This window comes from Heterodontus francisci, chromosome 23, assembly GCF_036365525.1.
Source record: "Heterodontus francisci isolate sHetFra1 chromosome 23, sHetFra1.hap1, whole genome shotgun sequence".
NCBI lineage: Eukaryota > Metazoa > Chordata > Chondrichthyes > Heterodontiformes > Heterodontidae > Heterodontus > Heterodontus francisci.
In genome coordinates, this window is record NC_090393.1 from 53,112,008 (window position 1) to 53,135,247 (window position 23,240).

The 23,240-nt window shown below is 43.8% G+C and overlaps 1 protein-coding gene across 9 annotated transcripts in view; it reads right to left on the reverse strand.

Annotated features, from left to right (window-relative positions):
- Positions 1-23,240, reverse strand: part of LOC137382817 (oxysterol-binding protein 2-like) — a 441,835-nt gene that overhangs the window by 256,606 nt on the left and 161,989 nt on the right. The window contains exon 1 of one of the 9 annotated variants that reach the window (XM_068055291.1): positions 3,702-3,904. The exons of 7 other annotated variants lie outside the window; for them this stretch is intronic. In XM_068055291.1, coding sequence (XP_067911392.1) covers positions 3,702-3,765 — 64 coding nt within the window. In that variant the 5' untranslated portion in view covers positions 3,766-3,904. Of the gene's footprint in view, positions 1-3,686; positions 3,905-23,240 lie in introns of those variants that run through there. One more of the 9 variants, XM_068055289.1, reaches the window with a different exon arrangement.

Here is a 23,240-nt window from a genome sequence, read left to right on the forward strand (position 1 = left end):
TGTACCCTGTGTTATTAAAACTTACATACTGCACCCCATGTTATTTATACTAGAGACACTGCAACCTGTGTTATTTATACTAGACGCACAGTTCCCTCTGTTATTTATACTAGAGACACTGCTTCCTGTGTTACTTATACTAGAGACACACTGCACTCTGTTATATATACTAGACACACTGTACCCTGTATTATTTATACCAGATACACTGCATGGTGTGTTATTTGTATTAGACACACTGCTTCCTGCGTTATTTATATTAATGACACTGCACCCACTGTTACTTATTCTAGAGACACTGCACTCTATCTTATTTATACTAGAAACACTGCACCCTGTGTTACTTTTCTTGTGACACTGTACATTTATACTAGACACTCTGCACCCCGTGTTATGTATTCCAGATGCACTGCACCCTGTGTTATTAAAGCTAGATATACTGTACCCCGTGTTATTTATACTAGAGACACTGCAACCTATGTTATTTATATTAGACACACTGTTCCTCTGTTATTTATACGAGAGACACTGCACCACCTGTGTTACTTTTCTTGTGACACTGTACATTTATACAGGACACTCTGCACCCTGTGTTATCTATACCAGATGTACTGTACCCTTTGTTGTTATACTAGAGACACTGAACTCTGGGTTATTTATAATTGAGACAATGCACCCTGTGTTATTTGCTAGACACACTTCCCCCTGTGTTATTGATTCTGGAGACACTGCACCCTGTGTATCTATACTAGACAACTTGCGCCCTGTGTTATCTATACTGGACAACTTGCACCCTGTGTTATCTATTTTAGACAACTTGCGCCCTGTGTTATCTATACTAGACAACTTGCATCCTGTGTTATCTATACTCGACAACTTGCACCCTGTGTTATCTATACTCGACAACTTGCACCCCGTGTTATCAAAACTCGACAAGTTGCACCCTGTGTTATCTATATTAGACAACTTGCACCCTGTGTCTCTATACTGGACAACTTGCACCCTGTGTTATCTATACTAGACAACTTTCACCCCGTGTTATCTATACTAGACAACTTTCACCCCGTGTTATCTATACTCGACAACTTGCACCCTGTGTCTCTATACTGGACAACTTTCACCCCGTGTTATCTATACTCGACAACTTTCACCCCGTGTTATCTATACTCGACAACTTGCACCCTGTGTCTCTATACTGGACAACTTTCACCCCGTGTTATCTATACTCGACAACTTTCACCCCGTGTTATCTATACTCGACAACTTTCACCCCGTGTTATCTATACTCGACAGCTTTCACCCTGTGTTATCTATACTCGACAACTTGCACCCCGTGTTATCAAAACTCGACAAGTTGCACCCTGTGTTATCTATATTAGACAACTTGCACCCTGTGTCTCTATACTGGACAACTTGCACCCTGTGTTATCTATACTAGACAACTTTCACCCCGTGTTATCAAAACTCGACAAGTTGCACCCCGTGTTATCTATACTAGACAACTTTCACCCCGTGTTATCTATACTCGACAACTTTCACCCCGTGTTATCTATACTCGACAACTTGCACCCTGTGTCTCTATACTGGACAACTTTCACCCCGTGTTATCTATACTCGACAGCTTTCACCCCGTGTCTCTATACTGGACAACTTGCACCCTGTGTTATCTATACTAGACAACTTTCACCCCGTGTTATCTATACTCGACAACTTGCACCCTGTGTTATCTATACTAGACAACTTTCACCCTGTGTATCTATACTAGACAACTTGCACCCCGTGTTATCTATACTAGACAATTTGCACTCCGTGTTATCTATACTGGACAATTTGCACCCCGTGTTATCTATACTAGACAACTTTCACCCTGTGTATCTATACTAGACAACTTGCACCCCGTGTTATCTATACTAGACAATTTGCACCCCGTGTTATCTATACTAGACAACTTTCACCCCGTGTTATCTATACTAGACAACTTGCACCCTGTGTTATCTATACTAGACAACTTGCACCTCGTGTTATCTATACTAGACAATTTGCACCCTGTGTTCTCTATACTAGACAACTTTCACCCTGTGTATCTATACTAGACAACTTGCACCCTGTGTTATCTATACTAGACAACTTGCACCCCGTGTTATCTATACTAGACAACTTTCACCCTGTGTATCTATACTGGACAACTTGCACCCCGTGTTATCTATACTAGACAATTTGCACCCCGTGTTATCTATACTAGACAACTTTCACCCTGTGTATCTATACTAGACAACTTGCACCCCGTGTTATCTATACTAGACAATTTGCACCCCGTGTTATCTATACTAGACAACTTTCACCCCGTGTTATCTATACTAGACAACTTGCACCGTGTGTATCTATACTGGACAACATGCACCCTGTGTTATCTATACTGGACAACTTGTACCCTGTGTCATTTAGACTAGTGACAATGCACCCTGTGTTATTTTAACCAGATACTCTGCACCCTGGGTAATTTATAATTGAGACACTGCATCCTGTGTTATTAGAGAGACATACTGCACCCTGTGTTATTTACAGTTTTGACAGTTCTGATGAAAGGTCACAGACCTGAAACGTTAACTCTGTTTGTCTCTCCACCCATGCTGCTTGACCTGCTGAGTACTTCCAACATTTTCTGCTTCTGTATCTGTGTTTGCCTGGATCAGAGACTAAGAGGAATGAGTACAGCAGACTAGATTTTCACTTTCGGATTATTTTAACGTTATTGTTAACCTATTTATTTCATCATGTTATATGTGATAAATTAATGCCCACAAGATAGTCTAGGGTACTGTACCAGCACATGCCAGGCAGCGCTTGGTAATACGGGCCAAGCAGAGTGCATAAGGTCCCAGGGGTTAAGTAGACAACCACCTGTCCTGAGAATCAAGAAAAGAGGCTCCTGCTCCAGCAGCTGGACAGACAGAAACCTATTTCAGTGGCTAAAGGTGCCCGTTGACTGGGTCACCAAGAGCCCAGTCCTAATCAATACATGCGTCATTTCAGAACAGGGCAACCTCAGTAATTGTGGCTGAGGAGCGAGCAGTGGATGGCGAATTCTGAAAAAGTGACTACTTGGAGAGAAATATTTTAGAGCACTGATCCTGCACTGAGCATTTGTAATTAACACTGTACCCTAATGTCGCGATTTAACCGTTTAATACTTCACATTCAAATCACAGGGCCACGACTAAATGAAGCATGGATAGTCACTGGATCAATTGCTTGATTCTTTTGTGAATCTTGTCCCATTTCACTGCTTTGTATTATCATTCCATGCTTGGAAATAGATAACTGCAAAAGCACAGAGAAACTCCTTCTCCTATCAGCACACAAGAGTATGGGAGGAATGGCACTCACTCATTGCAGTGCATTATTATAAAGTGATCAATACTGGATTATTAAAGCAAATGGGAGGAGGATACACACAATGATGGTTATGGGATTTAGAATCAATCACGTGCATTCAAAGCTCTTTCTTTTCTGAATCAGGGCCTGGCAATGGTTATATTACTGGATTTTATTCTGATCCAGCCCCTACACCACAATTATTGTCCTGTGCAACTTGCTGACGGTGCAGTTTTTAAGATGAGCACAGCGACGGCTGCTATTCACAAGCCATGCTTTGTGTTAAACAGAAGCGCTGCAAGGCCACTAACCCCTCTTCAATTTACTCAGGCATCCCGAGTGGCAGAACGAGCGTGCAGATCCCGTCTCCCAGCAGCCTCTGCCCTTCATCCCTCTCGGCTGTGTCAGTTGGTGAAGCAGAGCTCTATATTAGCACGGAGATGAGCGGCGTCCTCGATCAGCAGCTGCCATTCCTCAGGATGCATCGCTCACAGTCCTTGCTCCAGCAGGGAATCTCATTCACTCGGTATTGCCACATGCTTTTTTTTAACTCAATGCACCACTACAGGCTTCCATCCACAATGCACCGCTGCTTACTCTAGAGCACGGGCCAATGATTAACTCCTCGTGTTCCAAAGTGAACACTGCCTAACTGCAGCAGACACTTCTCTCAATTCCATTAGATTAAATCAGATAAACTTTTCATTTTCTCTTAAAGAGCTCCACAGAATTCTTGAAGTGAGTTACAAGCTGTAAACTAATCGGGTTCAGATACTTTATACATAGAATATGGATATCAGAAAGTGAGTTACATGCAGGAATCCAATCAAGGGATTCAAATGGTTTATAAAGCATAATGGATACCTGCGTGTGATGTATTAATCTAATTAAGAGATTTAGATGGTATATACAGAATAATGGATACCTAGGAGTGACTTACAGGCAGGAGTGTAATTGAAGGATTCAGCTGGTTTATGTATAGAATAATGGAGATCTGGGAGTGAGTTACAGACAGGCATATAGAATAATTATAAGTAGATAGAGTACAAAAGCATAGAGATAATGCTAAACCTGTAGAAATTATTAGCTGGGCCACAGTTAATAGTATCGTGTCCAGGCTTGGGTAACTAAGTTTAGGAAGGATGTCAAGGCCATGGAAGGAGGTAGGAGAGATTCACTAAGATGGTAGATGGGATAAGAGGCCTTGGTTATGAGAAGAGTTTAGAAACACTAGGGCTTGGTTGATTAGAGCTGGTAAGGCTAAGGAATGGATGAGGGTTTAAATAAAGTAAATCAAGATTGATTGGTAATTGGAAGACATAAATTAAAGATCACTAAAAGAACTAAAGGTAGGGATTTTTTTTACATAGTGGGTTATTCTACAGTATGTAGTGGAACAAAATGGCTTTTGAAAAGGAAGTGGATAAATATTTTAAAAAGAAAAATTAAAAGGATCTGGAGAAAGGGCAGGAGAATGAGACTAAATGACTAGCTTTTTGAGCACACTCCCTAATGACACAGATACTGCCCAAAGACATGTGATGCTCCAAAAGGAAGCAACTAAGTCGACTGCTGTGTCCTATGGGATGAGGGGGTGAAAGAATAACACTACTCGCATTATTTAGTATTATAATATGAAGGGAAAATAAAAAGTTGCTTGCAGTTGCTTCCTCAAACCCTACCCTGTAAAGTCAGAGGCTGAACAAAACTTTTCAAAATAAGCAATACAGTAAGACTGCAGATAGGTTCACATTGAGCACTGCAAGACAGGAACACTGACCTTCCCAGTCTGATTAGTTTACTCTGAATGCTGGCGAAACACCAGCCACAGTCAATTTTCTCAACTGAGACAACACTAATACAGCACTGACACTGATGTATTCAAGGGGAAGCTAGATAAGCATGAGCGAGAAAACAGAACATGTTAAAAAAGAAAAAAAAATTGCATTTATATAGCATCTTTCTAACCAAAGAACATCCCAAAGCACTTTACAACCAATAACATGCTTTGGAAGTGTAGTCACTGTTGTAATGTAGGAAACACAGCAGCCATTTGCATACAGCAAGCTCCCACAAACAGCAGTGTGGGAATGACCCGATAACCTGTTTAAGTGAAGTTGATCGAGGAATAAATATTGGCCAGGACACCAGGGATAACTCACCTGCTCTTCTTCGAAATAGTGCCATGGGATCTTTTACATCCACCTGAGAGGGCAAACAAGGCCTTGATTTAATGCCTCATCCAAAAGTTGGCACCTCCAACTGCACTGAGAGTATCAGCCTTGATCTTTGTGCTCACGTCCTGGAATGGGACTTGAACCTCAACCCTGTGATGCAGAGGCGAGAGCACTACTAACTGAACCACAGCTGACACCTTGATGTTAATGGCACAAGATGAACAGCTGTGGGAGGTGGTAGCTGTTGGACCAAATGGCCTGTTTCTGTGCTGTGAACACTTTGCAAGTTTACAGTAAGGATTTGGGAAATACCAGGAATGGCTGTTTTCTCAGCATGAGGCAGCACTAAAAGAGCACTCAAGTTTATATCAAATACAATGAAGATAATACCAACAGCTCCTTTGTCAGTCTGATGCAGCGATAGCAACCCGAATTCAGAACATAAATACTAAAAGCAAAATACTGCGGATGCTGGAAATCTGAAATAAAAACAAGAAATGCTGGAAATACTCAGCAGGTCTGGCAGCATCTGTGGAGAGAGAAGCAGAGTTAACGTTTCGGGTCAGTTCCGAAGAAGGGTCACTGACCCGAAACGTTAACTCTGCTTCTCTCTCCACAGATGCTGCCAGACCTGCTGAGTATTTCCAGCATTTCTTGTTTTTATTTCCGAATTAAGAATATGCTAGGGAATTGAATAGACAGTACAATGATCTCATTCCACCTTTATGTAAGTTAATATGAAATACTGGGAGAAGGATCACTGATAACTTGATTTCTTTCCTAATCAGTCACAGTGAGGATCACACAGCTATAAATTTATCACGTTAGTGCTGTTGGAAGAGGCACAGTCAGCTTTCCAATGCAATCTCATTTCTATGGGCACCTGCTTAAAGTAGCCTCTGTATTTTCTCCAGTAAGAGAACATTTACAGCATGGAGCTCATGTGTAGATACACGTACGCATGTGCAATGCCTTTGTTTCCTGACCTATGACAATGATGTCCCTTAACAAGGAAGGCACCATGGAGTGAAGAGATTTCACCAAAGTATTTATGTTTATTTTAAAAGTCCAGCAGTAGCTCGTCCTCCGTTTGAGCGAAGCATAGAATCATAGAATGGTTACAACTTAGAAGGAGGCCATTCAGTCCATTGTATCCATGCCAGCTCTCTGCAACTCAGCTAGTCTCACTCCCCTATCTTTTCCCCATAACCCCACAGAGTTTCTCTCTTCAGGTGCTTATCCGATTCCCTTTTGAAAGCCACAATTGAATCTGCCTCCACCACACTCTCAGCAAGTGCTTTCCAGAACCCTAACCACTCGTTGCATTGAAAAGGTTTTTCCCTCATATCATCCTTGGTTCTTTTGCCATTCACCTTAATTCATTGTCGTCTGGTTCTTGACCCTCCCACTTTAATAAAGCAAAGGATAGTGGAAACTGCTTTAAAAGATAATAACTGCACCTGATTTTTGTGCAGCAATGCTGACGGATCAGAATGAATGACTCCTTGCAGAAATGCACCTTGGAACTCCCAGTCTTTCTGCCTCATCTTGCCGACCCTGCCTACTGAAAAAACCCTGATTACTTTGGCCCTCCAGAGAAGCCCCTTTGATGGAGAACTTCCTTTCTGAGGCAGGAGGGAGAACATATCTGCAAGGGAGAGGTAAATTGAGGACAATTTCTGCAAAAACACTTCCCTAACACTTATACATAGAAGTTATAAGATGGAAATAAGCCATTCGACCCAACTGGTTCATATTAGCATTTACTTTCATTATGAACAAATAACCCTCATCACATTTATTTGCTCTGTTCTTATATCCCTCTTTTCTTCATTCACTTAGCCAATCGAGTCTTGAATGCTGTTACAGCCATGTGGTGAGATTTGGTTGGTTCTCACTGTTCAACTCCCACCTGACCACAGCAAGTGTGGTTCCACACACATCCCCATCCTCAATGATGGTGGAGCCCAGCACATCAGTGCAAAAGATAAGGCTGAAGCATCTGCAACAATCTTCAGCCAAAAGTGCCGAGTTGATGATCCATCTCGGCCTCTTCCTGAAGTCCCCAGCATCACAGATGGCAGTCTGCAGCCAATTCGATTCACTCTGTGTGATATCAAGAAATGACTGAAGGCACTGGATACTGCAAAGGTCCTGACAACATTCCGGCAATAGGACTGAAGACCTGTGCTCCAGAGCTTGCTGCGTCCCTAGCCAAGCTGTTCCAGTACAGCTAGAACACTGGCAACTACCCTGCAATATGGAAAATTGCCCAGGTATGTCCTGTACACAAAAAGCAGGACAAATCCAACCTGGCCAATTACTGCCCCATCAGTCTACTCTCAATCATCAGTAAAGTGACAGAAGGTGTTGTTGAAGTGTACTCCCAGGGTTGAGGCACCTGCAAAAAATATTATACGAATAACCAATAGCATACAATTCTAGCTAGCAATGAAATGTTTGCAAGGCACCATGGAACTTAGCTAACTAGCTTGACAACATTCCTTATAAGGGCTGATTTACACAGATTCATACAGAAAAAGGCTCATTCAGCAAAATATCTCTAATCAAGCGGCCTCTAGCAGATGCCCTTATGGAATGCTGACAAAGATCTTTGTCTTTTGCGAGGAGCAGCCTTGACAGAACGAGGTGCGGAGCGGACTTTCAGCTGAGCGGTCAATTTCAGTAAGTTGCAAGTTAATCCCTTTTTTGTTTCGGAGGACCGGGGACTGCTGGGAAGGGGAAAACTATTTATTTGGGCAGTGGCAGTACCCGAGACACTACACGTGTAGTGTCTCCCACCCACCCTCCTCCTCTAACCAAAAAAAAAAGGACTCTAGTGTGTTGATAAGGTAAGCTTTTTATTTAAAAAGTTCAGTCCGTCGGATTGCTAAGCGAACAAGTTTTGACTTTTTTTTTCGTTTGGTTTTTCAGTAGATTTATTGGGAATCTAGAATAGTGGGAATGGAGGTAAAGGCAGTTGTATGTTCCTCCTGCAGAATGTGGGAGGTAGGGGTCGCCAAGAGTGTCCCTGCTGACTGCATCTGCGGGAAGTGCACCCAACTCCAGCTCCTCGCAGACCGCGTTAGGGAACTGGAGCTGGAGCTGGATGAACTTCGGATCATTCGGGAGGCGGAGGGGATTATTGACAGGAGTTATAGGGAGGCAGTCACACCTCAGGTAAAAGAAGTAGGTAGATGGGTTACCGTTAGGGGAAGGAAAGGGAACCAGCAGGCAGTGCAGGGATCCCCTGTGGCCGTTTCCCTCAACAACAGGTATACCGTTTTGGATACTGTTGGGGGGGACGACTTACCAGGGGTAAGCAATGGGGTGCAGGTCTCTGGCACAGAGTCTGTCCCTGTTGCTCAGAAGGGAAAAGGGAAGAGGAGCAGAGCATTAGTCATTGGGGACTCCATAGTTAGGGGAACAGATAGGAGGTTCTGTGGGAACGAGAGAGACTCACGGTTGGTGTGTTGCCTCCCAGGTGCCAGGGTACGTGATGTCTCCGATCGTGTTTTTGGGATCCTTAAGGGGGAGGGGGAGCACCCCCAAGTCGTGGTCCACATAGGCACCAACGACATAGGTAGGAAGAGAGATGGGGATTTAAGGCAGAAATTCAGGGAGCTAGGGTGGAAGCTTAGAGCGAGAACAACCAGAGTTGTTATCTCTGGGTTGTTGCCTGTGCCACGTGCTAGCGAAGAGAGGAATAGGGAGAGAGAGGAGTTGAACACGTGGCTGCAGGGATGGTGTAGGAGGGAGGGTTTTGGTTTCCTGGATAATTGGGGCTCTTTCTGGGGTAGGTGGGACCTCTACAAACAGGATGGTCTTCACCTGAACCAGAGGGGTACCAATATCCTGGGGGGGAGATTTGTTAGTGCTCTTCGGGGGGGTTTAAACTAAATCAGCAGGGGAATGGGAACCTAAATTGTAGTTCCAGTGTACAGGCTGTTGAGAGTAGTGAGGTAGGGGATAAGGTTACAGGGACGCAAGAGGGCACTGGCAAGCAAGAACTTGGTTTAAAGTGTGTCTACTTCAACGCCAGGAGCATCCGGAATAAGGTGGGTGAGCTTGCAGCATGGGTTGGTACCTGGGATCCTGATGTTGTGGCCATTTCAGAGACATGGGTAGAGCAGGGGCAGGAATGGATGTTGCAGGTTCCGGGATTTAGATGTTTCAGAAAGAACAGAGAAGAGGGTAAAAGAGGGGGGGGTGTGGCATTGTTAATCAAGGAAAGTATTACAGCGGCAGAAAGGACGTTTGAGGACTCGTCTACTGAGGTAGTATGGGCCGAGGTTAGAAACAGGAGAGGAGAGGTCACCCTGTTGGGAGTTTTCTATAGACCTCCGAATAGTTCCAGAGATGTAGAGGAAAGGATAGCGAAGATGATTCTCGACAGGAGCGAGAGTAACAGGGTAGTGGTTATGGGGGACTTTAACTTTCCAAATATTGACTGGAAATACTATAGTTCGAGTACTTTAGATGGGTCTGTTTTTGTTCAGTGTGTGCAGGAGGGTTTTCTGACACAGTATGTGGACAGGCCAACCAGGGGCGATGCCACATTGGATTTGGTACTGGGTAATGAACCCGGCCAGGTGTTCGATTTAGATGTAGGTGAGCACTTTGGCGATAGTGATCACAATTCGGTTAGGTTTACCTTAGCGATGGGCAGGGACAGGTATATACCGCAGGGCAAGAATTATAGCTGGGGGAAAGGAAATTATGACGCGATTAGGCAAGATTTAGGATGTGTAGGATGGGGAAGGAAACTGAAGGGGATGGGCACAATCGAAATGTGGAGCTTATTCAAGGAGCAGCTAATGCGTGTCCTTGATAAGTATGTACCTGTCAGGCAGGGAGGAAGTTGTCGAGCGAGGGAGCCGTGGTTTACTCAAGAAGTTGAAGCGCTTGTCAAGAGGAAGAGGGCGGCTTATGTTAGGATGAGACGTGAAGGCTCAGTTATGGCGCTTGAGAGTTACAAGCTAGCCAGGAAGGATCTAAAGGGAGGGCTAAGAAGAGCAAGGAGAGGACACGAGAAGTCATTGGCGGATAGGATCAAAGAAAACCCTAAGGCTTTCTATAGGTATATCAGGAATAAACGAATGATAAGAGTTAGAACAGGGCCAATCAAGGATAGTAGTGGGAAGTTGTGTGCGGAATCAGAGGAGATAGGGGAAGCGTTAAATGAATATTTTTCGTCAGTATTTACAGTAGAAAAAGAAAATGTTGCCGAGGAGATTACTGAGATACAGCCTACTAGGCTAGATGGGATTGAGATTCACAAGGAGGAGGTGTTAGCAATTTTGGAAAGAGTGAAAATAGATAAGTCCCCTGGGCCAGATGGGATTTATCCTAGGATTCTCTGGGAAGCCAGGGAGGAGATTGCAGAGCCGTTGTTGTTGATCTTTAAGTCGTCATTGTCGACAGGAGTAGTGCCGGAGGACTGGAGGATAGCAAATGTTGTCCCCTTGTTCAAGAAGGGGAGTAGAGACAGCCCTGGTAATTATAGACCTGTGAGCCTTACTCTGGTTGTGGGTAAAATGTTGGAAAAGGTTATAAGAGACAGGATTTATAATCATCTTGAAAAGAATAAGTTCATTTGCGATAGTCAGCACGGTTTTGTGAATGGTAGGTCGTGCCTCACAAACCTTATTGAGTTTTTCGAGAAGGTGACCAAACAGGTGGATGAGGGTAAAGCCGTGGATGTGGTGTATATGGATTTCAGTAAGGCGTTTGATAAGGTTCCCCACGGTAGGCTATTGCAGAAAATACGGAAGTATGGGGTTGAAGGTGATTTAGAGCTTTGGATCAGAAATTGGCTAGCTGAAAGAAGACAGAGGGTGGTGGTTGATGGCAAATGTTCATCCTGGAGTTTAGTTACTAGTGGTGTACCGCAAGGTTCTGTTTTGGGGCCACTGCTGTTTGTCATTTTTATAAACGACCTGGATGAGGGTGTAGAAGGGTGGGTTAGTAAATTTGCGGATGACACGAAGGTCGGTGGAGTTGTGGATAGTGTCGAAGGGTGTTGTAGGGTACAGAGGGACATAGATAGGCTGCAGAGCTGGGCTGAGAGATGGCAAATGGAGTTTAATGCGGAGAAGTGTGAGGTGATTCACTTTGGAAGGCGTAACAGCAATGCAGAGTACTGGGCTAATGGGAAGATTCTTGGTAGTGTAGATGAGCAGAGAGATCTTGGTATCCAGGTACATAAATCCCTGAAAGTTGCTACCCAGGTTAATAGGGCTGTTAAGAAGGCATATGGTGTGTTAGCCTTTATTAGTAGGGGGATCGAGTTTCGGAGCCACGGGGTCATGATGCAGCTGTACAAAACTCTGGTGAGGCCGCACCTGGAGTATTGCGTGCAGTTCTGGTCACCGCATTATAGGAAGGATGTCGAAGCTTTGGAAAGGGTGCAGAGGAGATTTACTAGGATGTTGCCTGGTATGGAAGGAAGGTCTTACGAGGAAAGGCTGAGGGACTTGGGGTTGTTTTCGTTAGAGAGAAGGAGGAGGAGAGGTGACTTAATAGAGACATACAAGATAATCAGAGGGTTAGATAGGGTGGATAGTGAGAGTCTTTTTCCTCGGATGAGGATGGCAAACACGAGGGGACATAGCTTTAAGTTGAGGGGTGAAAGATATAGGACAGATGTCAGAGGTAGTTTCTTTACGCAGAGAGTAGTAGGGGCGTGGAACGCCCTGCCTGCAACAGTAGTAGACTCGCCAACTTTAAGGGCATTTAAGTGGTCATTGGATAGACATATGGATGTAAATGGAATAGTGTAGGTCAGATGATCGGCGCAACATCGAGGGCCGAAGGGCCTGTACTGCGCTGTAATATTCTAATTCTAATTCTAATTCTAAAAGATACCAGCCTGTAACAAAGTTAAGATAAGATGTTATGTGTACATAAGGCCCAAGGACGGTGCATAAAAGGATCTGGAAGACATCATGAATGCATGAGTAACACCCTAGCTGTCCATGAGTTGACCATGCTGTCCCCCAATGCTTAGTAACCAACTTCATTGATTCCACTAATCAATGTATATAATCTATAACCACTACGATTGAACCGTGTCCAGCCGGGATGGGCTGAGTAACTGTTTGAAACTGTATAAGTATTGATGATTTTCCTTTGTTCGGTGACGAGGAACCTGGATTGCCCAGCGACCTACTCCCCGCCGGCGTAACTCAATAAACTGTTTGACGTTTGGAGCAGACCCGAGTGTCGAGTGATTCTTTCAGATTCATTCCCGCTAACAGTGTCATTAACAGTGCCATCAAGCTGCACTTGCTCAGCAATAATCAGCTCAGTGACGCTCAGTTTGGGTTCCACCAGGGCCACACAGCTCCTGAACAGCCTTGGTTCAAACATGGACAGAAGAGCTGAACTCCAGAGGTGAGGTGAGAGTGATTGCCCTTGACATCAAGGCAGCATCTGAATGAGTATATCATCAAGGAGTCCGAGCAAAACTGCAGTCAATGGGAATCAGGGGGAAAACTCCCCACTGGTTATTATCGTACCTAACGTAAAGGAAGATAGTTGTGGTTGTTGGAGGTCAATCATCTCAGCTCCAAGACATCACTGCAGGAGTTCCTCAGGGTAGTGTCCTAGGCCCAACCATCTTCAGCTGCTTCATCAATGACCTTCCTTCAATCATAAGGTCAGAAGTGGGGATGTTCGCTGATGATTGCACAATGTTCATCTCCATTCGCGACTCCTCAGATACTGAAGCAGTCCATGTAGAAATGCAGCAAGACCTGGACAACATCCAGGCTTGGGCTGATAAGTGACAAGAACCATTCGCGCCATACATGCGCCAGGCAATGACCATCTCCAACAAGAGAGAATCTAACCATCTCCCCTTGATGTTCAACGGCATTAGGATTGCTGAATCCCCCACTATCAACATCTTGGGAGGTTACCATTGACCAGAAACTGAACTGGAGTAGCCATATAAATACCATGATTATAAGAGCAGGTCAGTGGCTAGGAATCCTGCGGCGTGTAACTCACCTCCTGACTCCCCAAAGCCTGTCCACCGTCTACAAGGCACAAGTCAGGAGTGTGATGGAATACTCTCCACTTGCCTGGATGGGTGCAGCTCCAACAACACTCAAGAAGCTCTACACCATCCAGAACAAAGCAGCCCGCTTGATTGGCACCCCGTCCACAAACATTCACTCCCTCCACCACCGACGCACAGTGGCAGCAGTGTGTATCATCTACAAGATGCACTGCAGCAACGCACCATGCCCACTCAGGCAGCACCTTCCAAACCCACGACCTCTACCAGCTAGAAGGACAAGGGGAGCAGATACGTGGGAACACCACCACCTGCAAGTTCCCCTCCAAGCCACACACCATCCTGACTTGGAACTATATCGCCGTTCCTTCACTGTCGCTGGGTCAAAATCCTGGAACTCCCTTCCTAATAGCACTGTGGGTGTACCTACCCCACATGGACTGCAGCGGTTCAAGAAGGCAGCTCATCACCACCGTCTCAAGGGCAATTAGGGATGAGCAATAAATGCTGGCATAGCCAGCGACACCCACATCCCATGAAACAAATAAAAACAAAAGTCAAAAACAAAGCCATAGCAGAAAAACCACATCATAAATCAAAGCGAACTCCTGCGTCCCTGATAAGACTGGGGTAAGCAGAACAGGAACACTCAGCCTACTGTGAAGCCTACTCAATTCTAAAGAAAAAATTAAAAGCATTATCTGTGAGCGATCGGATATTTTTTCTGTTTCAAATGGCTTTTAGTGATTCACTGGAAATTTTAGAACAAAGCTGCTGAAAAGTTAAAAGGAAGGGAGATAATTGAAAGTTACAAGATTTACCCTGGCCAACAGTGGAGAATGTTACTGTGCTTCTTGCACTGCAACCTTATACAGGTGAAAGATAAAATGTGTGCTCTAATAAAATCCTCGGATGGGTTTCACATACGTTGGATGTGTATGCTCATGGCCTGTAGGTCTGAACTGGTTCCTGCGCAATAAATCTACGTGTACTTCATCTAGTAATCCAGATAATATCTTCAAATAAGATTTTGGAACCAAATAATTAAGTAAGAACAAAGAAAAACTTTGCATTTATATAGCATCTTACACAGCCTCCAGACATGCAAAAGTACTTTGCAGCCAATGAGGTTTTTTTTTAAGCGTAGTCACTGTGATGTAGGAAACGAGGCAGCCGATCTGCACACAGCAAAGTTCCACAAACAGTAATGTGAAAATGACCAAATAATCTGTTTTAGTGATGTTGGTTGAGAGATGAATATCGGCCAAGATCCTGACAGAACTTCCCTGCTCTTCTTCAAAATAGTCCCTGGGATCTTTTACATCCACCGTGGCAGTGATCCACTGATCGGAGTGTGGCTCGAATCCACTAATTTTGGCTCATAGACAAGAGTGCTACCATCTAAGCAATGGCTTCTGGCACAAGCTAAGAACAACTGCTGCAATATAATTGTCTCACAGGCGCACTTTTACACTGGTTACTGACTCATAAGAACGCTAGATTTGGAACTCTGGGGGAAATTAACTAAAATCCTGTCGCTGTGCTGTTAGTTGGACCATCCTGTATATATTGTACAATACACTAGATTATTGATCGTATTGTTCTGTTTTATATACTGCAAAGTATATTTTTCTGGCAGCGTCGCTTTTCCACTGCTCAGATCCAGGTTAATTTAATTCAGTAAAATGACTCCTGTGTTGAGGATTTGCTTCACATTCAATGCCACACTGCACAGAATGTTTGAGCACTTATCAGGAATACAACTGGATAAAACAGGAGACAGCCCCCTCTGTACTGTAGTTAGATTCTCCGTAGTTAACAGATTCAGCGCTTAGCACAAATAAATGATCAGTAAAATATTGCTGACACTTACTATTTTAACAAGACTTTTTACAACCCTTCCTCATAAGATTTAACATCTGGATTGAAAGCTGATACTCAGAGGTACTGAGGTGCTTCAGCATGTCAACACGCTAGCACATGCTGCCACAGGAACGCTCTCTGGAGATGTAGATCTTGTGACTGTTACAGGGAGAAGTCCCCATGTTCCACATTTTCTCCAAGAGCATTGAGGCTGAGATCGTGTGCTCAGTGTGTGGTGGATTGTGGGTGCCTTGCCACTTCTTGCTGCCATCAAGTGCACTGAGGCTTCAACGTATAGGATCAATCCATGCTCAGGTTAGTTTTACTATTGGTTATTTGCTTCCTTTAGTTTATTTTCCCCCCTCCTACTCAGGCAAGAAAGGAAAACATAATAAACATTCAAAAATGCAGTGAATTTTCTGAAACAAAAATCAACAATTTTACTGCAGGAATCCTCGGAAAATCATCACTTCAACCCCAACATCTACACAGACTGAGGGAAGTCAGGTAGAGCTTCGTCTCAATAATTTCGGTGGAATAATTTCAGAAACATGAGGATCTTCCACAAGAAAGACCTCTCCCCATCTCCAATATCCAAGTCATTTATATATATCCAAAAAGCAGTGCTCCTAGCACTGGCCCATGGGAAACACCACTGTCTACCCCCTACAGTCTGAAAAACAACCAATTACCACGACTCACTTCTTAAGCTAATTTTTTTTTATCCAAACTGACACTGACCCTTCTATTTCATGAGCCTCAATTTTGGTAACCAGTCTTTTATGTGGTACTTTATTAAACGCTTTCTTAAAATCCATATAAACAACATTCACCATATTTCCTTCATCAACCTTCTCTGTTACTTCATCAAAAAAATCCAATGAGATTAGTCAAGCATGATCTGCCTTTTACAAATCTGTGCTGGCTCCCCTTAATTAACTTAAACCTCTCCAAGTGCCTGTTAATTTTTAAAATTATTGTTTCCTCAACCATACCCATCACAGATGTTAAACTGATGGGCCTGCAGTTACTCGGAATGTGCTTACACACTTTCTTGAACAATGGTGTCACATTTGCCACTCTCCAATCCTCTGGCACCTTCCCCGTATCCGAGGAAGAATGGAAAATAATGGCAAGCCCTTCGCTATCTCCACCCTCACTTCCCTTAGCAACTTGAGATGCAAGCCATCCAGACCAGATAACTTATTCACACTAGTCCTAGCCAGTCTTATGGTACTTTTCCAGTTATGGTACTTTGTGAATGTGATTTCCCCCTTGGCCCCTTCTACAAACATGGAATCATCAATCTGCAGACAGATTGATTACTGTAGCAATTTCTCAGAGCTCCCTGCACTGCTGTCTTTAATGATTCTACTCCACATGGACTCACTGATAGATAAGGCAAGCAACTGCTGAGAATTTGTTCTTTAATTTGTGCTGCAGTAGTCTGAAATAATGAAGAACAGAAAACACTTGCAGGTGGAACCATGAAACCAAAATGATTTCTAGGACAAAATGAAACCATCTGAACAACAAGAACTTATATTAATACAGTTCTTTTAGAATAGTAAAACATCCAAAGGCACTTCACAGGAACCTAATCAGACAAAAATTTACACAAGTCACAGTAGTAGACATTAGAACAGGTGAACAAAAACTTGGTCAAAAATCTAAGTTTTTAAGGGGTGTCCGAAAAGGAAGAGAGACAGGTGGAGAACCAGTATTTTTAAAAATTCATTCTTGGGATGTGGGCATTGCTGGCCAGGCCAGCATTTATTGCCCATCTCTAATTGCCCTCGAGAAGGTGGTGGTGAGCTGCCTTCTTGAACCGCTGCTGAGCATCTGGTGCAGGTAAGCTCACCGTGCTGTTAGGAGGGAGTTGCAGGATTTTGAACCAGTGAGAGTGAAGGAACAGCGATATAGTTCCAAATCAGGATGGTGTGTAACTTTGAGGGGAACTGGCAGGTGGTGGTGTCCCCATGTGTCTGCCGCCCTTGTCCTTCTAGGTGTTAGAGGTCGCGGATTAGGAAGGTGCTGTCAAATGAGCCATTGTACCAGTGCTTTACTGCTAAGCAAGCTCAACTCAACTCAACCAACCTCATTATCTCTAATCAGCATCCACAACTGCACCTATGCCAATCAATACCCACCCCTAAGCCCACTTTGTCCAACCAGTGCCCAAACTCAAACTCCTCCAATCAGCATTGAAATTCAACCTCCTCCCACCAGCAGCCACAGTCCCATTTCTTGTAAGCAATACCTCCATCCCTACTGTTGTCAGTGACACCATCCATCCCTCCTCTGATCAGTCACCTCATTCCCACATTACCATTAGCAGGCCCCAGTCCCCAGCTTATCTAATCTGCAACCCCTTGCTACAGTTAGCACGCCATTCATTCCAATCAACAACCCCAGCTCCAAACAGTCACCGACTCCAGAAGGAGTGACCCAGCACCCATCCACTCCAATGAACAATCTCAGCCTCTCCCTGCTCTTATGACTCCAGCTCGACATTGTGCTGGCCCCCATCGCACCTCCTCCAACCAGTGGCCCCCATCACACCTCCGCCAACCAGTGGCCCCCATCACACCTCCGCCAACCAGTGGCCCCCATCACACCTCCGCCAACCAGTGGCCCCCATCACACCTCCGCCAACCAGTGGCCCCTATCACACCTCCGCCAACCAGTGGCCCCCATCACACCTCCGCCAACCAGTGGCCCCCATCACACCTCCGCCAACCAGTGGCCCCTATCACACCTCCGCCAACCAGTGGCCCCCATCACACCTCCGCCAACCAGTGAATTCCCACTAGGCCTGCTCCAATCAGTAATCCCAGCCCCATCTGCTTCAGTCAGCAACTTCAAGTTGCAATCCCAACCCCATCTCCACCTCCAACAATGACCCCACCTTACCTTCTCCCATCAGCCACCCCAACACACACCTATTCAAGTCAGCAAACATTGAAGAATTCGTGGAATTAAATTAATTCAAATCTGGTTGAAATGCTAAATGAATTAAATGAATGGTCTCTTTCCACAATGTCAAGCCACATATCCAAAAAACTCCAAAGTAAGGTTCAGACATATTGCATTCTAATTTCCAGCAGCTGCTTTTTAATTAGAGGGCTACTTTTCATCACTTGCCTGCTATTCATTCTTCAGCTTTCACATTGATGATGAATGTTTTGTGCCAAGTTCAAATCCTCTCTTTCCCTATTGAAAATGTGAAAAAAATTAATGACAGAAAGAAGTTATAAATAACTGTCAAGATTTCCAGGTCTCCAATTTAGCCAGGAATGGTCAAGTTTGAGTATCTGAAACACTCAAAAGTAGAAACAGAGATAGAACACACTAAACTGGCACCCACCCCACTTCCATCTTTTTTACAGTTTTATTTTAGCTATTTCCCTCTTGTTCTGAGATTTTCCAAGGCCACATGCCAGCCCCATTAAAGAGAGCAGATGAACAACTCTGTCTTCGATGTCTGCTAATGCTGTGTGAAGTCAAACACTAAGAGGCGTGAAAGAGCAATCAGGTGGCATCAATGGGACAGTAAAATTGGGCTGGGTGTAAAACGGGCATTCAAACTCAACCCGCCCGTTTTCTGGTTAAAGTTACCCCTCAAGATGTTCCTCCACTGGTTGGGAGTGACCCCTGCTCTTGGACTTATCTTCATGGCTGTTCAGCTGGTGCCTGGAATTAGTCTGACTGCCTATATCTTCATACAGGGATGGTGCATGGTTGGACAGACAACACTAAACTTCTCGGAGAGTTTAGGTAAATAAAATGGATTGTATAATGCCACTCATTTGCCTCCATTGAAATAAGGTTCTCAAGAACTACCGTTGACTAGACAATGACAACAAAGGGATTAGGGAACGAGAGTTTATTCAATGATGCATTGTCAACATTGAATGGTATGAACCTGCTGCCAAATATGAAGAAGGCAGACTCTGCACCTCCAACTGCTCTATAACCTGAATTTTCATGGATCCCTTGGTTTCCAATGGGGGCATCAGGAAAACACATGCCTTCATTTTATTGGCTCCCAACAATGATTGGTATAAAAGCAAAACCAGAACCCTGTTGCATGTCTCCACCCCTCCACTGCACAGGTACAATCAAAAGTAACCATTACAGTTAAAAAATCTCACTTCATCAGAAAAATGTTTCAAAGATAGTCAGGCTCTAAATAGTTAAAGCTGGAACAGGGGCAACTCCAATGGATATAGGAGATACCTGAATCAAGGGAACCTAAGCTAAAACTGTTCTTGGATTGTTTGCTATTGACTATGGCCAACCAAAATGGAAAAATGATCCATTCCGCAAAGGTATTCATCATTTTCATGACCCAGAATTCAATTCCCATTTGTATTTGAAGATATAATAGCCTACATTTTCCTTCAAGTGGAAGTGGAAAATGGGACAATGTCCCAGTCCATCTCTCTCCGCAGATGCTACCAGGCTCTGACACATCTATCTGGCAACCACCATGGTGAACTGAAAGGAGGGAAAATCAGAAATGAAATGAATGAAAACCTAATGTGGATACATGAAGCACAGCCTGCAAGAAAGTGAAGGAGCACATCAATGCCCCTTAATAGCTGGTGACATGGAGGTGGTGCCACAAATATGTGTCTTTGCAGGCTGCAGGTTAGCACAGAGCCAGATGCAGAGCTTTGCCATTTGTTGCAAGGACACCATTTGTTAAAATGCACCATAGGACTTGTTAGAATAGATAGGCCAGCGAGCAAAGCCCCAGTAGTTCTTAACAGCCCTAATAAGCATTTCCTAATGTCAAACACTAGCAGTCATTAAATTAGCTCTTCAGGGCAAGTACGTTTAGGAGGTCACACCCAGAACCTATTCAGGGTGGCAACAATCATTACTCACTAATAGTTCATGGGAACTGACAAGAAATGTACTAGACATAAGGTCAGATAGTAAGGAGACACTATAAAATAAAAACAGAATAAAGATACATGAAAGAAGATAAGGAAGCAAGGCCATGCCATGCCTTCTCGTGCACAGGGAACAATGAACAAGAGATTGATGATATTGTGCAGACACATTGAAGGGAATTACATAATGAATGTCACTTGACAGTGACATCATAGGCTAATAACCTGTATATTAACAAAGCATAGGTAGAATGGATTGATGTAATAACATCACATTAGTAAGCTAGAATGAGCAGCCAAGACGACAAGCTAATGGCATTCCTTATGAGTTACTTTTGGTACCCTCTCATGGGCACTGCATATGTTTTATCATCTATTTGATAAATAAGGAACATTAATCAGACATCTCAGTATTTCCTAGTTCTCAAGCTTGGTTTAGGGGTGTGGATAAATTACTATACTATAAAAACCCAGCATTATTGTCATAATAGCAGTCAAACGTGACCTCAAATCTGCTTCCACCTCCTTCCAGGCATATGCAATACTGACCTGTGGGGTTGGTGCCCTAGAGCCGGCAGACAGGAACACATTCCTTACAACCATGTAGCATCACCTCAGCCGCCAACAAACAGCAGGGTAAGATGCTACACTACTCTGTCAATTTTCTTGCACGCACTATTCCATGCCTCACATTGGGTTTCCTTTCCTCTATTTCTGCCTGCCATTTCTTTCCCCTCTCTCTTTCTTTGGCTTTAGGAAAGGCTGACAATGGGCTGAAAGGCCTTGTGAGCCTTTCAAAGGCTCCAAAAACTAGGTCTTAATTCTTCTGCTTTAACAGGATGCAGACAATTAAATTTCATCTGAATCACAATTTTCAAGCCTACCATTCAACTCACTCCCCACTTGTCCAAAGTTATATCTAGAGTTATGAAATTATAAAGAATTATACTGATGAGTGTACCCAGGAGAAGTTACAACCATACACATTTAGCTGGATTTACAACAGTTTGTAACAATTCAGCTGGTACACAAATGACACTCCAATCATATCATTTCCTGAAGTATTTGCACCTAACTCAACAGCAATTTTAAATTTCATTCAAAATACATTCATTTTCAAAATTAACAAGCACAGAATTTTCCATATTCAAATTGTAGAACCACTGTACAGTGGAAAGTAAGGAATATGTTACCCCTTTTCTCCTGAAGACACCATCTTTGAATGCAGACAGAATATTCCTGATGGTACAGCCTTTTATATAAAACTTACCTTCCAAGAGGATCCCATAGGCTTTTCCTGAAAACAGCCGACTTTTCCACATTGAACTCTCAATGCCTCCTACCCTTTACCTTCTATCTACCTTTTCTTGAGTGTGCATGAGTGAATCCATGCGTGGGTGGTGTTGCGATCATTTCAGGTAATCATTGTTTAATGAATATTTAATCTTTAGTTTTAAACTCACGAGAAAACCTGTCACTGTCTGTTTATTTGGACAACAAAAGACAGGAGCTGAAACACTAAGTTAAAACAAAACACTACCTGTACGTGGCCAGTTGGAAGGTGACCCGTGGAAACAAGCCACAGCCATTTCCCACCTGTCCACATTGTGTTAAGAAATAGTAAGGCTTCTGTTATCATATTGGGAGTACATTATAGACAAATGAATAATGGAAAAGAAAGCCAAAGAGGTTTGTAGGCAATTTATAAAGGCTTGCAGTAGGATCTTACTTGTAATAATGACAACTTTATTCCGGAGTACACTGAGATAAAGCTAAAATTTATTGTCATAATAGAAAGGAGAATGCATCAAGGATTATCTTCTTAATTAGGGTATTGCGTGTCCATTAAGGAAGGACGCAGTGAAAGATGTGATACATGTGACCTGAAGAGGAAGAACACTTGGGGAGTAGTAATCATACTTTAACTAGGTTCACAATGTAAAATAGATACAAAAAAGCGTAGTCACAGACAAAGCCGTTCAACTGGGAATTCACTAAACAAAAATGCCAGATCCAGAAGATTATTTAAATATGAAGTGAATAAGGTACAGGCTAAATATTCCAACTGGATAAAAAGGATGCATTAAAGGCTGGGGCTCCAATGATAAGGAGGGAAAACGAAACGGAAGTGCCTGTCTTGGTGCAGTGGTAGTGCTCTTGTCCAGGAGTCAGCAACCAATGTCTGTGGTAAAAATTTTGAAGTCCGTGACTGATAATTTCAGGGATGAGAAATTTCCCATTAGCTTCTTCTTCCAGACCAGTCCAACTTTTTAAAAAAAAATCACAGCTGTCAGTTTCACAGCTGACAGGTGCTTAATGCAGAGACAGCGCTTCTGAACCTCGGACAAGTTCATGGTTTACGACTTTTTTTTTAAAGGCCTGCCGAAAACCCACGAACTTGTCCGAAGTCGGAAGTGCTAACTCTACTCTAAGCACCTGTCAGCTGTGAAACTGACAGCTGCGATTTTTAAAAAAAATACTGACCAAACACAAAGCTGAGAGTTCCTGTTCTCTGCAACAGTCATAGAGAGGAGGGGGAGAAGAGAGAGAGGGGACATAGAGGGGAGAGAGAGGGGGAGGCAGAGGGGAAGAAAGAGAGAAAGGAGAAAGAGGAGAAGAGAGACAGAGAGGGGAAGAGAGATGGGGGACAGAGAGAGAGGGCACAGGGAGAGAGAGAGGGGGGTGCACAGGGAGAAAGCGAGAGAGGGGCACAGGGAGAGAGGGGGGGCACAGGGAGAGAGAGGGGGCACAGGAAGAGAGAGAGAAGGGGCACAGGGAGAAAGAGAGAGAGGGGGGAGAGAGAGAGAGAGAGGGGGGCACAGGGAGAGAGAGAGAGGGGGGGGCATAGGGAGAGAGAGAGGGGGGACAGAGAGAGTGAGGGGGGACAGAGAGAGCGAGGGG